A 16,547-nucleotide genomic window follows, 5' to 3' on the forward strand; every position below is an offset into this window, starting at 1 on the left:
TGTTATGTTTTTAGTGTTCAACAAGGCTTGTGGTGCATTAGATGATGTGTTGGGTTTCTATGTGACGTCCTGAATATCTTGGAGTAATCTTGATAGGCCTGCCGCCCCTGAGAAGGATCTATTCCATGTTTTATGCATTTTGGGATAATGGCTCTCTAAGTAGATCGCTGAAGTCCCAAAGACTTAAAAACGGCTTTGTATTTTCTTCCATACTGATAGATGTCTGTGACTTTTTTTCTAATATGTTCTTGAAATTATTTAGATCAGGGTATGAAGTGTTGCTTTATTGGATATTTTAGCACACTTTATATTGACAGATAGATTCTATTTTAGGAAATTTTTGATGCTACCGGCATGGCAGTAATAAGACCCGGGTATGGCTGGTGAAACTGAATGCAAAAAATGTGACATGCTAATTAATGATTTAACAAGGGGTGCAGATATCTTCTTGCTTTCTTTAATAAATAAAATAATCTTTTGAAAACGGTATTTTGATTTCACTTAGATTATTTTGTATGTCAAAATATGTTTGTAAATCTGAAACATTTAAGGGTGACCAAAATGAAGAAGAAGAAAAATAACCTTAAAACCTGTAAGGGGATAATTACTTTTGAATGGCACTGTAGGCTGATAAAAAATATTTTGCACGATACAAACAATTCATCTAAAAGTCACTACTATCGGCACTGATGCACATTCTTCTCACTATAAGCCAGTGTCTGCCTTTTTATTATGTGCTCTTTTATTATTTGATTTAAGCACATATGAAAAGGAGAACATGATGTTGTGAAAAGTGTGGATAAAAATTCCACTGTATATAAATAATTTACACAGACCCCCCAAAATAAATGAAAAATTTAAAACCAAATAAGCCACTTTAATTGGTTTTCAGTGTAATTGGAATGGCTGTGCATAATTAAAGCAACAATGTAAAATGTCAATACAGAAGCCTGTACTCTGAAGCAGGTTAAACCTATTGAAGTTATCTTTTAGTAATATATCCTAACAAAGTTTATCATAGAATAACAACGGTATCAAAATGGTATTAATTAATTTCAACTGTAATTCTGTATTTCATAAATTCTACATTCATATTTCTAATTAAATCTTAAATTGTTGGCCTAATCCAAGTGAAAAAAAATGTAGATAACATGGCTATTTACATTTATTTTTATTATGACCACACATCAGTCTTCCTTCAGTACTTCGCACACAGCTGGCTTGCAGATAAAGACCCTGCCAAATTCATTTTCACATGCATCTTGTTTGATAAGCTGGCATGCTTTGCTTTTATTTCATTAAGAAGCAATGCCATGAAACCCTACAATTTGGCCAAATTTTTAAATGGCACCTGCAGCATTGGATAAATGGCTTATTCTGATCTCTGTGTGTACTGCCTCCTGTCTGTAAACCCATTTATCCACTCATCCGCCAGTCACTAATGTTTTGTACCACAGCTTTTTTTAAATCTGTTTTTTAACATCTTGCAACAAATAAAAACAGTTCCTAATGTATCCTCTAATGCAAATGCTTTATCCTAGTTTTCCTTATACTTTCTTTACCTCCAAGAATCTCTTGACTTTTTCCTTTTCTTCTTTCATCTATGCGTCTGTCTTCTTGCCATCTGTTGCTGTTTCTGTCCATGGGTTTGTGCGAACGACAGATGCCTTTGCTACACCTGCTCCTTCTACTGAGGCCACTGCTGCAGCAGAGGGTGGGGCTGCTGCTTCGTCCACGCCAGTCACTAACTCTGGAGCTGGTGGGTGACTGTATATATGTGTGCATGGTCTGCTTGGGTGCGAATGTGCTAAAGTCGGTGTAAATATAGAAAACTTATTCCATTTTGTTCTTTGCTTTCTTGTGATGGCTCCTAGTTTATAACTAAAGTCTGCACAATATTTCAGTGGATGCCATTCTTTTTGATAAAAATGGCATGTTTTATCATCTCCCTGGAGACCAAAATCTCAATGCTTTATTGTTCCTTCCAAGGAGAGCCACGCTCAGTGACTCAAATAAAGCCACCAATGCCCTTGTCATGTGTGGATCATATCTAGTAAATGCTTCCAGAAAGCACTATTGGATCACATGCGCCTGTAAATAATTCGGCTGTTGAAATATGAAGCAAAATTATGGATTCAGGTGGAACTTGTATAAAATAGTTTAAAGCGTAAGAAATTTGGCCCTTGTTTGCTGATGATTTTTGGAAATGATTAGCGATGCAATATTTAACTTGAGTTTTCAGTTTCAATTCAGTTTATTTCTGTAGCGCCAATTCACAACACGTCGTCTCAAGACGTATTGCACAAGTCTATCGAATCATACGGACACATTGGTTAAAACGTTTTTCTATCTACAGACGGATTGTTTAAACCGTTTTATATCTAAGAAAACCAAGCAGATTGCATCAAGTCATTGACTTGCAGCATTCATTCATTCTATATGAGCTTGTTACCACATGTGTCATTGACTTTAGTGATGGGAACAGCAATCCATTCCACATACTGCACAAATGAGGATCTGGTTTGTTCACGCTGTGACACAGCGCTATAGCACAGTATGTGAGCACTACATGTGCCAGGAGGTGATCCATTCACGCTGTGACCCAGTGCCTCTCCAGCACAGCCACAGCGTGAACGGATCACCTCCTGATTCACAGTACACCTACTGTACTGGAGTGGTGCTGTGTCTATCATTGATTGAATCTTTGTCACACATTCTGTGCGATACAGAATGCACAATTTTCACCTGACTGTCACGCTGGCACTTTTTCTTACTGAACTAAGAAATTAACGAATCAGTTAACAAAGTGTTTTGATTTTGATGATTGAATGAATCATTCATTAACTATACAACAACAGCTCACTTTGCAGTAATCCTTAATACAGAGAATGCATGTAGCAACAATAGAAAGAAAGAAAAAACACAGAAAGAAACCTCCAACAGGACCAGACTCAGTGTGAATGACCATCAGACACATGACTGGGGGTTTGGGAAGACGGAGCATAAAAAAAATAAAATAAATACACAGAAGCACTGATCCAGGAATAATTTCAAAATGAGAGAAAAGTGAAAGGATAATGGCGGTGCTACTTCCATTAATGGCTTCATGTGGGAAAGAAACACAGCTAAGCAGGTAAGCTCTAAACCAGTTTTCAAGTCTAAAAGATGAAAGAGAGCACATCCAGTTAGTCACTGTAAAGGCTCAGGAAATAGCTATGTCTAGGAGAGAAACATAAACATTTTCTTACTAAGAATAACATTTTCATTGCTGTATATACTTTTTTTTGCGTGTGATGTAGTTACCATTCTTCTCAAGTTAATCAAGGCTTTGTTGTTAAAATATGTGCTGGAACTGGTTAATTTAGATTTGCCAAACTTACACAAAGACACACATGGCAGTTTTTTCAGTTTTTGATTGAGATAGGGAGGATGTTTGGAGGTTTTTAGACATTACTGCAGTATAGAAGCTGGAAGACCAACTGTTGAAGACACAGCCAGCTGAACTAGCTCAGTGAAGGAAGATACACGAAATGTGGTGTGCTTGAAAACGGAGGCTGGACAGCAAAGCAGTTTAACTGACCTACATGATACATCTAAGACACTGTTTTTTTCTACTAATGTTCATTAATTCTTTGTTTAACAAATAACAGACAAGTAGACTCACAATAGGTACACCTGCTATTAAGGTACTGCTGACTTTTTGGTTTTGAGCCTCTCTATAGCAACGTCTACAAATCCAGCTGGGAGGAACTAGTGGTACCAGCAGCAGACTTCCTTACATGATATGGGGTAGTGGGGGTGAGGTTTTGCTGGGGAACTTTTATTGTAAAGAATTGGTGCATATCTTAGCTAAAACCTGAAATGTTAAAGAAGCTATTGGACTTTACCACCATCCATTGGCCTGTAAAACAGTTGGAGAGAGGTTACTTGTCTGTCTGGATATCAAGAGATATGTGGTGTGTGGTCAGCTGCATCTGAAGGATATTATTTATTTATATTCTCTGGAAAACAAAAACAGTTGCATTTCCGCACATGTTTCTCTATGAATTGCTGCTTTGGACAATAACCTCATATCTCCAACAATTAAACCTTTGAGCAAATGAAAAAAAACACACAATATCTTGCTTGGATTGCTTCTGTGCGGTTCCCAGGGCATTCTGGAGTTACTGGCCTTGCTCAGGGACACAGAGTGGCAGTCTGTGGGATTTGAACCCAGAACCTTGCAGCTTCTCTAGGACACAAACACCCTGCTTTAACCACTAGGCCACCACTCCCCCCGTTAGAGTTGATGTTCTCAATCAAACAAAAATGAGACAAGGTTTTTGCCCGAAACCAACAGCATTTGACAGGATGATGTATTTTCCTATCAAGTACAAAACATTGGCATAACGCTTGTCTTTTCATACCAGGAGGTGTTCTGCAATGATTCTTTAATACACTGAAATGACACTGACCTGATTTTACAGTCCTGTTTCCCTAGGTTGGGAAGGTTTAAAAAGCTGTAACAGCAGTTACTTTTTGCTCCAGTTTATTTGCATTTTTTTTTCCATCACAGAAGCTATTTTAGTTGTAAATATTCCCACTGACAGCTGGAGTGGGTTGGATTTCGGCATATTCTCTTTCCCTTTCATTCCTCACATGCTTTCTTCAACCCCATATGTTTAACTGCACTATTTTCATCTCCGTTAAATGAGACATTCAAAGCAGTGTGAAGTGTGTGAATGTTCTACAGAGTAAAAACATTGTTGGTCAAATATCAAATACAAAGTTTTATGAAGTGAGGCAACATTTCCACCTTGAATTACGTTAAACTTTCTTTCAGAGTCACCATCCTTAAAATCCTCTTGTTTTGTATTAAATCCGTTGTCTAACATTCCCTCTTCCTCTCCATATGTTAAATTCCTTAACCCCAAAGACCCTTTTGCCTCGTCGGATGGCAATACCAACGCTACATCTTCAGGTCTAGATCTTTTTGGGATGATGACAGTGGAGAACAATAGCTCACTGGACGTCTGTTTTAGCTCTATGGAGACTCAGCCCTCCCCTTCCCCATCCCCTTCACCGCTCTTCATCTCCACATCCACCACCATCACCACCACTGCAACCATTTCAGCCACCGACATCACCAGCCCTTCGACGGACCTTTTTGGTGGTAAACATGAGGCATATGAGAGGTTTTGTGTTTTACATCTTCCTGATTTAACTGATCTGATACTGCTTAGATAAATCTGTCCTCTACTATCTTGTATTCCCTTATTATTTATGTTATTTTCTGCATTCAATACCTTTGAAAGATTTAGATACCCTTGACAGGAGCATGGTTGTGATTTGAATTCTTAGGCCTTTAAGACTGCATTTAAACTGTTGTTTGGAGTGGAAAAGGTCATACAACATACAGCAAGGATTCAATGCATACAATTGATTTCTCTAATTCACACCTAGTCAGAGTTATACCAGCTCTAATATATGCATAAACCTTCCATGATTTATGTCCATTAGGAAATTTGAAAGAAACTAAAAACCTTATGTAGCTGTTAACATGCTTGAGGCAGATAGATTGACCAATCATCTCGGCCGGGATGGTAAGGTTCATGTCTGCCCAAGATGTGCAGTGTTAACCTGCTTTCTCCATTGTCAGAACCAATTGCGTACAAGTTTGATTTGCCTTAAAATCGAAGAACTTCACTAGTTCACCCATTTTGTGCAACACACCAGTACAACGTTTAGCAAAACAAAGCCTCAGCAGGATATTGCCACCACTATGCCTGACAGCTGGTACCATTTTCTCATTGTTTAAAGCCTCACTCAGTCTGCTCCTCTGTCATTGTGGCCAGAAAGCTTAATCTTTGTCTCATCTGAACAAAAAGCTTTTCTCCCAAAATCAGTTGGCTTTGCCATTTGAACGGCTGCAAATTTGTGTCAAGTTTGAAGGTGTTTATTTAGATAAACTGGCTTCTTTCTTGGCCTGGACCCTCAGCTTCCAGTCATGGCAGGTTTCAGCCTTGGTGTTTTGTAACTGGGGCCTGAACATCTGAACCCATTGTCTTTTACTTGATGGTGAGCATTTTGGTCAGAGCGTTGGAACTGAAATTCATTAGTTAAGATTAAACAAAAGATATGTTGTATGAACAGTCACCATAATAAAATTATTCAAATGCTTCACAATTAATGTGACATTCAAGCCCACGAGGCGTGTCTTTTCAATGCCTCTGTATGTTTGCAACTTTCCTGTTTGTGAGTCTCATCAACAGTTTAAAAAACATGTATTTGTTTCTGTTTTGTTTTGGTGCGCACGCCTTCATAGATATGTTTGACTCCATGCCAGACTCAAGCCTCTCCAAAACGGACCCCTTACCCAGCACTGACTTGTTTTCAGCAGGTACCCCTCTGTACCGGGTTTGCAATCTTGCGTGCACCTTCCTATTCTCCCAATCTTTTGTGCTGTGTTTGCTTTCAGCTTTGTCCTTGGCTTTGATCAGGGAACAGACAAAGTAGATGAGATTGCTCTCTTACAGGTCAGCTAAAAGCTATTGAGCTGTTTGAACCATTTACTTTTGTTTCTTACCTATTTTCCATATTCAGCATGTACTGCGTGCACTGCAACTGATAATGCATCATAATAAATGACAAGGATTGCTCTAAGTGCGTTTATGTCTCTGCGTGTTGGGTTCTTAACATCGTCTCCACCTCCTGCCTTCTCTAGCCGATTTGTTCAGCTCCCCTGCACCCACCCTCTCCTCTGCACCACCATCCAAAATTGACACAGGAGGCATCATGAGCTTGTTTGGTGGTGGGTAACACAAACGACTGTCTGCCCTCAATCTGTCTCCATGGTTCTTGAAAAAACATCAATGAAGAGGAGGCTGTAAAGTGAACTCATGATTTTTATTTATTTATTTATTTTTTGCTTCTATGGTTACAGCTACAGAATATGCATCGGTTGCCAGTATTTCTATGCATCTGTTACTGAATAGGGGGGTCCCCTTTCTAGTTGTTTCACTATCACATGCACCACGTGGTTGACTGAGATTACAGGGCATATGTGTTTTGAATTATGTTGACTGTGTCAATGAAAAAGAAGTTAGGAGAATTTTTCATTTGCTGTGTGTTTTGATTTGTGCTGCAACATCATTTTTAACTCGCACTATTTTGTCTGAAATTAGCAGCGTTGAACCAGAAGGCTGATTATTACCCTTGTTTGCCCTCATGCTGCGCTGGAAATGGTACAACGTTTTGCGGCCCGACATGGCATGATGTGGTCATGCTTCGGATGACCTGCAACAGAGTCCACAGGAGGGGATGCCCCAGCTGCTGCTGCTGCTGCTCCTGCTGCTGCCGCTCCAGGTTCTGAGCTCATGTCAGGTAAATCGTCACGTGTAATAAACCTTTTACAAGTTTTCATGCACAGAGGAAGAGACAACTGATTTATGCTGGGGCTTAACCAGTGACCTTGTCTTTACCATGGAGTTACAGAACTAATTCAAATATGTTTGTATGTGTTTTTATTCTTTTTATCTGCAAGTATTTGTCTCAGCATTTATCCCAGTATCAGCACATCATCAAAGAGGATTATATTGATGGCATCCTTGGTGGTGTGAACCTGTCAAACTAGATATACATTGTGTCTACTAACGTTGCTACTTGTGCAAGAGATAGGTTGCAGGTATCTTCCCTTTTTAATTTATCCCTTTGTTTTTTGTGAAGACCCCATCTGGTTGTTAAATGGTTTGAATTTGAATGGTGCCTATATAATATTATTGTAATAAGTAAGTAATGTGCATACAATGCCTTGCAAAAGTCCTCATATCCCTTGGACCTTTTCACATTTTCACACTGTGAGAGCTGTTTGTAACACAGAGACGAGGCAGAACTGAGAGAATGTCACAAAGGCTGTGGAAAAAAAAAGTTTAAAAGAAAACGTAACAAATTTCACCTAAACATCTATGAATTTAGACATTGTTTAGATGCATTCTATCTAAACAGCACTCACAGGGAAGATGTGAAAACGTCCAGTGCAAGGCACCAGATTTGCACACTACTGAATTGGTTGATGCAGTCTGAGAATGGTAAGTTCCTTCAATGTTATCAATTAAAAATGTTCCTCTTCCATCTGGTTCATGCTCATCTCAATCAGTGCCACTGTTCCCATATATCTAAAGTCTGCTAAAATGCTTCTTTATGGCTTAACTCTTTCTCTTTCCCCCTTTTGAAACCTCTACTAGTCTTTTTCTTATGCGCAACTTCAGAAACTCAACATTTCTTTCTCACTTTGGCATCTCTGCTTTTTTTCGCTATCCTCTCTTGTTCCCACGCTTCTCCCCTGCTCTCTTTTTCCATCTGGCTCTTGGGCTGGCTCATTTCTTGCTTCCTGCCATTTGAATGGGTGAGTTGCCTTGCTCTTTAACATGCTATATTCCCACAGTGCATTGCATTGCAGTGGCGCAGCTCCACTGCGCTGTCCCCTCCGCCACCAGATGCTGACAAAGACTTGCTGTGTAAAACAACAGCAATATGTGGTGTGTTTAACATGTAACCTGCCTTTATCCAGGCTGGAGTGCTAGAATAAAGGCAGCGAGATACTTGTTTCTTTACATGTGTGTTTATCTACTAAAATGTTTGATCTTTTTTTATTTCTAAAGAAATCTTACATTCAGGTTTGCATGTGTTCATGTGCTCTCACTGTCATTTCCTTGCAGATTATATAGACATTCTTTGTCATCATCTGAATTCACTGTAATTGGCCATCTCCCAGTGTTCAGTATTGATCCGTCCAACTCCTCTGTTGTCATAGAGACATCTTTTGGTTGCCATAGTAATCGCCAGTAATAAGGAGATGTGCTACAGCGTTGTTGTAGAGAGTGAGGATAGCTCACACAGGATGCTAATTTCTCCCTTCAATCTCCCAATCCTGCCCTTCCTTTCTTCTTCTCCCTCCCTGCTGTAGTATTTGATGGGCTAGGCGACATAATGAAGCCCACAGTGACCCCTCAAGCGGGTGATGTTGACACCTCTATGGCTAACATGGCAAGTAGTAAGTAGCCATTTAGAATAAGTGCAGACTCAAATAGTGAAAAATAGTGCATGTTTAGAGAATACACTTGCTATACCCTCTGGTGCCCTCACAAGGAAGATGTGCAGCAAAACAAATATGAAATCACTGTCAGAGATTTAGAGGATGTCGAGTTCTTTACCCTGCATAGTGCTTTACAGCGTAACACATTGACTTTTCCCCCCATTGGACAAGCTATGCTGGAAAGAAAACTAGTTTTGCACAGGCCATCTGTCTTACATTTTGCCTGTTCAACCATTTCTGAGAATCAAAACTTTTCTTACTTCCAGTCTAGAGAGCAATAAGGCAAAAAATCCATACATGCATACATACATCCATCCTTCCAAAAACAAATAAGCCTGTCCCTTATATGATTAACCATTTGTCTAGCTATATGTAGAAACATAGGAGGAAGTTAGCTAACCCCTGTAAAAGGTGGAAATATAGTTTTTTATTTTTTTTGCATCAGTTACTGCTTAAACATCAATCCCAATGTTTTAGTATCTATTTATTTGTTTACATCTATTTTACATCTTAGTTAGTCAGTTGAATAGATTTTAAATTTCAAGCAAATCACTATCCAGTTGGATGAATTTGATCTTAACCCCAATTTTTACCCACATGTTACCATTTTGTCTCCACCTATATGTTTTTTTTAAATGCATACACAACCCGTTTTATACCCATGTCCTTGTACCACTTTGTATTTCTTTACTTCTATAGCCGCCATATTTTGTGAGGATTTAGAGAGATAAACGATCATTAAAAGGCTCCAATTTGTTGCTAAATTAATATTGACCCATTTTCTATTCATTCCCATTCTCATACCCATTTAGGCCAGTTGACCCTTGAGTTATGAGAATTTTTTATCCAACTATTAAAACTAGATTGTAGATAGTAACAGTAGTTGGAGTGACTTTTACTAGTTCATATAAAATAATTTCAAATGATCAGATGTGATATTAGACTTGAAATGTCCACTAGACTGGTACGGATTGATGCGTGGTTGATAAGAATGTTAATACTTTAAGTAAATAAAATGTTAAAACTATAACAATCTAGCATAGACTTGACACAGGACTTGAAAAGGGAATTGTTCTTTAGTTCATCTGCTACTGTAAGCCAAGTTTTCAGCTTTAGGTCCTTCTCTTCTTTCTTCAATGTATTGCCTCTCATCCAAAACGCTTCTTCAGTTCTGAAACAGCAACCTATTTGTGATCTTAACAGCCATTATAGGGACCTTAACTAATATATTAGTGACCCTTACGGTCCTTTGAGTGTAATTGTTCTGGCTACAACTTATAAGCCTTATACTCCCAGACCATGCTCAGAACTAAAAAGGTATTTTATTCAGCCAAGATAAACCCTTATTCAAGAAACAAGAGAAGTCCAGTTGCCTTCTGTTGAAACTCGTATGATTGCGATGACCTGGATGACTGAGAATCTGCAACAATCCCGATGAAATTGGGACAAATTGTGTATTTGTCATGTATAAAACTATATCAACTTTAACAAACATTTTATGTTTGAATGATATAATTTTAACAAAAGCTGAATACATGTTGCTCAGTCTTAGGGCGCTATAAGAAAGTCAGATTAATTGCATAACACGACCAGAAGACTTTTGCACAGTGTTGTATGATTTTTTTTTATTGTTGCAAATGAAAGCAGTGATTTTGCAGAATCTCTCTCTCTTTCTCTCTGTCTTTCCTGCTCCAAGACCTCACAATGGGAACTGCAGCGGCTCCTCAGGTAGCTCCCCCCAGTTGGGGTGCACCCATGGTAAATGTTGTCTGTGTCTTATAGCATGGAGTGGACCCGCATGACAGCCAGGGCACACCTGTCACAGCAATCTCAAAGCGTTGCCTTCATTTGGTTCTCCAGTATCTATGCATTACTCAAAGCTCAGGTTTAATTGGAGATGCGCGACTACAAGATGGCACGTTCCACACAGACTTATAAACCAAAGCTGCTATTTTAACATGCAGCACCACAAATTCATGAAGGTGTAATTTGTAGTTTGGGTAAAATTTATTTTTATTCCTGGAATGTGTACTGGAGAGTGATGAAGAGAGAAATTATATGACTCGAAACAACGTCTCATTCTTCGGGATATATGCTTTATTTCTGTTTAAAGGGTGATTGAAATCAGAGTACTTTATTTCGCTCCATATACAGTGGCTCAACTCTTTATTGATACATTTGCTTTTTTTGGCAAACAGTAGTTTCCCCTCATTATGCATGTGGCAGTAAAGAGTAGGACTTTACACTTGACATGAGGATTTTGTGTTGCGGGCTTGTCTTTGTTTCTCGTGTGCTGTTTTGTCTGTCCTTAGCATCACTTTTGTGTGTCATTAGAAAGCATCAATGCATTCAGCACTCATCTTTATATGTGTTGGTTTTGCGGCATCTCTCGTCTATGTTATATGTAATATGGTAACATCCATACTCCTCGTTCTCCATCCCCTCCACACCTTTAGACAATTCCCATGGGTCCTGCTCCTTTTATGGGGACTTACCCCAGCTTCACCATGGTAAGATGACCCCTCCTGTCCAGTCCTGTAATGTTCCAACTGGACATTATTGGATATTGATGGACAATCAGCTTCTTAGGTGTCCCTCCCTCTATCATCAGATGCTAGACGTTCTGTTTAACTGCTTGTTTATCCCTCCCTTTTTCTTTGTATAAGGCTGGGGCACCAGTTGCAGGAGCACCCATGATGCCCATGGCCAGGCCAGGCTTCCCTGCTGCAGGAGTCAACCCAGGAGCACCGGTAATAAGCTCCCAAGTGTGCTACCAGTTGCAAACTTGCAAAATGAGGGTAAATGCTAAGATCAGGTGTGTTTGCAGATGTCTCCTGGAATGGCCCAAAGCCCTAGAAAGCCCGCACCACCAAGGAATGCTCTGGATGATCTGAATATTAAGGACTTCATGTAGACTGCCTGACCCATAAACCCCAAGGTAGCTGTGCTCTGTATTAATGAACCAGCTTCACACACACACACACACACACACACACACACACACACACACACACACACACACACACACACACACACACACACACACACACACACACACACTCCTTGTTTAAAGTACATAGTGCCCTACTATTGAAGTTTCCATCCCAAATATACATTTACATGTCTAATTAAATCCAAGTTATTGTGTTTCACATTAATTATACTGAGCAGATGGACTTTAAAGAGGCCACCAAAGCGTTGTTCTTCACTTTGACCAGCAGAGAGGACTCTTTTCTGAGAAGATGTTTAAATCATTCCTGGAAGCAATGGCTATTAATATCTCCCCTCTTTTACCAAATGTGTTACCACGTTTTCCACATCTACAACTAAACTAATTGGGACTATTAAAAACAAACTTCCAAAAGTTATTGAGGAGCCCCAAATGACAAAGATTACAGGGTGATCTGGGTCTATTGTGATCTTACTCTTTGTTCTTCATTTTTTTTCTCCTGGAGAATGAATTGGCTTTTTGGAGGCCTTAACATATACGAAGATTCACTGTTTTGCACACGCGTGAGGCCTTGTGTAAAATTATGCATCTTAAGGATTTCACAAGTTCAACAAAATGGCGCCCCCTTGAAAATTTCAACAAAACACCCTTTACATTTAGCTTACTTTGTCATGGAGGTATGGAATTTGGTACACTTGTAGAATTTCCCAAGACCTACCAAAAACTCTTGTACTCATGTCATACAACAAACAGGAAGTCAGCCATCTTGGATTAAATATGTGATTTTGACCCCATTTTTGCCATTCCTAGCCTGTCTATCTGATCGAACTGTGAATGCATATTTGCACACTAACTTGTCAGGAATTTTTTTCGTTGCACAGTTCAGTATATGTTTACAGCAGGCATGAATGTATCATCAAAGAAGCTGAGTGACTGATTCATGCAACGACTAATTCATGTCAGTACAAGTCTTAGCAGACCTTAAAGACTATTTTTGCACTCTTGGCAAAATTAAAAAGGGGCAAATACTATGTCTGATGTGTCTACCTGTGTATATTATTTGTGTGCCGGTGTCTGTCTGAAAAGATTTTTCACCACGGTAAAAACCCGGTGACAATAAAAAAGATTTAAAAAAAGATTCTTGATATGTGTGTAAGTATATAGTTAACATAGGTTCTTCTTTGTGATTCTGTCACGTTACAATCCTTATTTCATTTTTTTCTACCCCCACTGTAGGTTTGTCATTGTGTCTGGAACTCTGTGGATATGGATGTCTGCCCCCCCACCCCTGCCCCACTCCACGCCTCTTCTTCAGCCAGCCAGCCATCATCTCTTCAGTCTTTACCCTCTAACCTTCCACCAGCCTTGACTTGTAACAAACCTGCCCTCCTTATCTAATGTTGTAGCACAACTGTGAATATGAACCCTAGATACAGAAAACCAGTTATGTTTCAATGTGTGTGAGTGTGTGTATTTCAATGTTAACCTTTACTTAATATACTATGAAAAAATAAATGACCCCAAAAAAATCAATAAATGTGTATTTAGACTCATTCAGCATATCAGCTGACTTGGAATGGTGGAAATATGTTGGTTTCTTTTTGCACCACCCAGAGAAGGACTGTGTTCAAAGTTAAATGTGGACTGTGTTCAGTGTAGCTTCACACTCCAGCTCCTCTGTCTCTCTTCTCTGCCCCTGATGTCCAAATGAGTACTGAGCATTGTTCTATGTCATTATTAACTTGCTTATGCCCACATTAGCTTGGGGATTCATCCACCCATCTTTCAACCCCATGCTTTTGAAAAAAAAAAAAAATACAAGACAAAAGCACCATAACTCAACGTGCACTGTTCTTCCGGACTTATAATTGAACACATCAGCCCTCTGTTTTACTTTGTTTCCTTTGTTTTGACCTTGTATGAAACATGCAAAAAATCATGAACTGTTCAAATTGACATATGCATTTTAGACTACTTTAAATGACAGAATTTACATATTTTCAGTGATCTTTATTGTTAAAAAGTATATATAAATATATATATTTATTTAGTTACTTTAAATTAAAGAAAAAGAGCAAGTTTGCGTAAATTTCCCCAGTTTCTTTGTTCATACTTCTCTGTAAAAAGAGATGGTTTTGAATAGAGTGTGTTCTGTGGCGCCCCTTGTTGGTATGAAGTGAATCTGCATTAAAGCATGCAACAGGCCAATCTGGGATGCATTTTAATAATCTCGGTGACCTTATTTCTTTGTCTTGGGCTTAACACAAGTGAAAGACACAGTGGGATTGTAATGGGGTCTTAGCTCTTTTTGGGTCATTTCTGATGCAGCAGTAATCGGTGCGTCTGCTCACGTGCAGCCTCTGGGTCCTACAGGCATACTGTAAAACAGTTGTGTTCACTGGATGTTTCTCTGTGTTACTTACTTTAAAAAAAGGTGACTGTATTTTAATCCATTGTGGCATTAAGTGGTATTAACTGTTGGAAGAAAAATAAAAGACAAGTATGACACATTAAAAAGATTGTGGATAAGTAATGTTTCTTTGTTATATGAAGGCTGTTTGTTCATTCTTCTTGTTTTTTTGTTATGATGAATGGCATCTTCCAATCTCCCTACCTGCATGTGAGTCCAAATTAGATGCAATAAAAGATAAATAACACTTCCAAAAAAATCCTTTGTTGTTAGTCACTTATTCCTTTGTTTTTAACATTGTACAAGAGTCGTTTTCCAATAACAACAAATATGCTATTGGAAGAGACAATCCTAAATTTCCCAAAGATCTTACACAAAATCCCCAGAAGAAAACAATCATATTTTTGTTCAAGAAAACCCAAATTTTTGTGCTTTGCCAGAATTTTCTTTAATTTCTTTCAAGGCTGCATCTAAAGCAGTAAACGTATTACATAATATGAAAAAACGGATTGATGTTACTATTCAAAGAACAAATGCTAAAAGCCTAGATTCTGGTTGTGTAGATTAACACTTTGATCATATCCTACCATAACATTAGTTAGGTAAATCCGTTTAACCTCTTTCACTACTAATTAAACAATCTGTTTGTTATGATTCTTGCGTGGCTGACTGAGAAGATCATGACTCTCCTGCAGCAAGGAAATCAGCTCAAGTGGATTTACCTGCTCTACTGTCTTTATATACTGAAGCTTCTCAGTCAACAGGCACCAGATTATTTGAAAGCCATTGTGTGAGTATATGTCCAGCATTCTTTACCTGCCATGCCTGTTTATGATCAAGTTCTCGTGTTTTGGATTCCCCTGCTTTGCCTTGCCCTTGTCTGACACCTCATCGACTTCTGATTTCTGGACCAAGACCAAGTATATGCCCCACGACTCACACCTCTTGCCTAACCTTTGGATTTGTCTGTTCGATTCTGCATTTATGTGTATGACCCTTGACTGTCTAACGGAACCCTCTCAAGACTTATTTTCCCAAGCGCTGAGATTAAAGATTTCCTGTCTCCCACCAGAAGATTTATTTTAATAAACTTTTGATACACTCCCTGTTTTCAGCTGAATATTCAGGTCCTCTGTCTTTAGCATTACACTATTAATCGGATGTGCATTATTTTCCTTTCCCAATAAACAATCCGTTTTTGTATAGTCAAATTGTATAAATTAGAATAATATGCTAAAATGTATTTGCTATTTTCTACTAACTCTACTTCACAAGTGGCTGCAGTTGATGGGTGGGCGTGGCCCGCACCTGCGGCTCATCGAGGAAACCTCGTCTCTGGCTTAAAAGGAGTGCACAGACAGCTGGAATACGCCAGAGTGTTACCCCGTCGTGGTATGCCAAGGCCCTAGATCTGTCTCCCGAGTTTCGTACCTGTGAGTTTATGGAAACCCAGTTTTTGGACTAATCCTGCCTCCTGTCTTCTCCAGTTTTGTCGTGTTTTGGATTCACTCACCTGTGTTGGCTCTGTACTCTGAGGACCAGTTGTCCGAATCCCTGTCGCTCAGATTTAGCTCTGGCATCTCCACTTACACTCCCATGGTGGTACCAAGCCGGGCGTGAGAACCCCCTTCCTGGATTCACCTAGTTCATCAGTCACACTCTGGTTCTTCCAGCTGCTCCTCCTGTCTGCCACCGCATTGGTGCTGTTCGGGCCCCCCGCCTGCATTACATCTGCCAGCCCTTCTGTCACTCAGCCACTACCTTCCATCAGAGAGTTACTGTCACTGAGTTCCTTTTTCACTCATCCCCCCTGGACAGGTCTCCCCATCCAAATGGTAAGCGGCGCCACTTCTGGAACATTTTCCCCCTGGTTCGATCCTCTGTAAACATATCCTCTTCTTCCCTCAGTAGTTCCAGCTCTGACGTTCAGACCTCATCTGTTGCACACAGTGTGTGCTGTCCCCTTTGTTGAGCCTTTAATAAACATCTTTAACTGTCCCTGCTTCTGTCTGTGTCTGCATGTGGGCCAAACACTTAAAAACCATGACTTTCAAGCTGACAAATGAGTGTCATGAGAATGCATATTCTCATTTAGTGAATGGCTGCACATTCAA

At 39.4% G+C, this 16,547-nt stretch overlaps 1 protein-coding gene across 10 annotated transcripts in view; it reads left to right on the forward strand.

Annotated features, from left to right (window-relative positions):
* snap91b (synaptosome associated protein 91b) overlaps positions 1-14,540 on the forward strand; it is a 40,580-nt gene extending 26,040 nt beyond the window's left edge. For 3 of the 10 annotated variants that reach the window (XM_036147551.1, XM_036147550.1, XM_036147558.1), the window contains 7 exons: positions 1,664-1,759; positions 7,285-7,362; positions 8,945-9,031; positions 10,770-10,831; positions 11,740-11,823; positions 11,901-12,011; positions 13,260-14,540. In XM_036147551.1, the coding sequence (XP_036003444.1) occupies positions 1,664-1,759; positions 7,285-7,362; positions 8,945-9,031; positions 10,770-10,831; positions 11,740-11,823; positions 11,901-11,987 (494 nt within the window). In that variant the 3' untranslated portion in view covers positions 11,988-12,011; positions 13,260-14,540. Of the gene's footprint in view, positions 1-1,663; positions 1,760-4,915; positions 5,153-6,703; positions 6,791-7,284; positions 7,363-8,944; positions 9,032-10,769; positions 10,832-11,739; positions 11,824-11,900; positions 12,012-13,259 lie in introns of all 10 variants that reach the window. The other 7 variants (XM_036147559.1, XM_036147553.1, XM_036147552.1 and 4 more) reach the window with 7 other exon arrangements.
* Positions 14,541-16,547: the final 2,007 nt, after the last annotated feature.

This window comes from Fundulus heteroclitus, chromosome 15, assembly GCF_011125445.2.
Source record: "Fundulus heteroclitus isolate FHET01 chromosome 15, MU-UCD_Fhet_4.1, whole genome shotgun sequence".
NCBI classification, from domain to species: Eukaryota; Metazoa; Chordata; class Actinopteri; order Cyprinodontiformes; family Fundulidae; genus Fundulus; species Fundulus heteroclitus.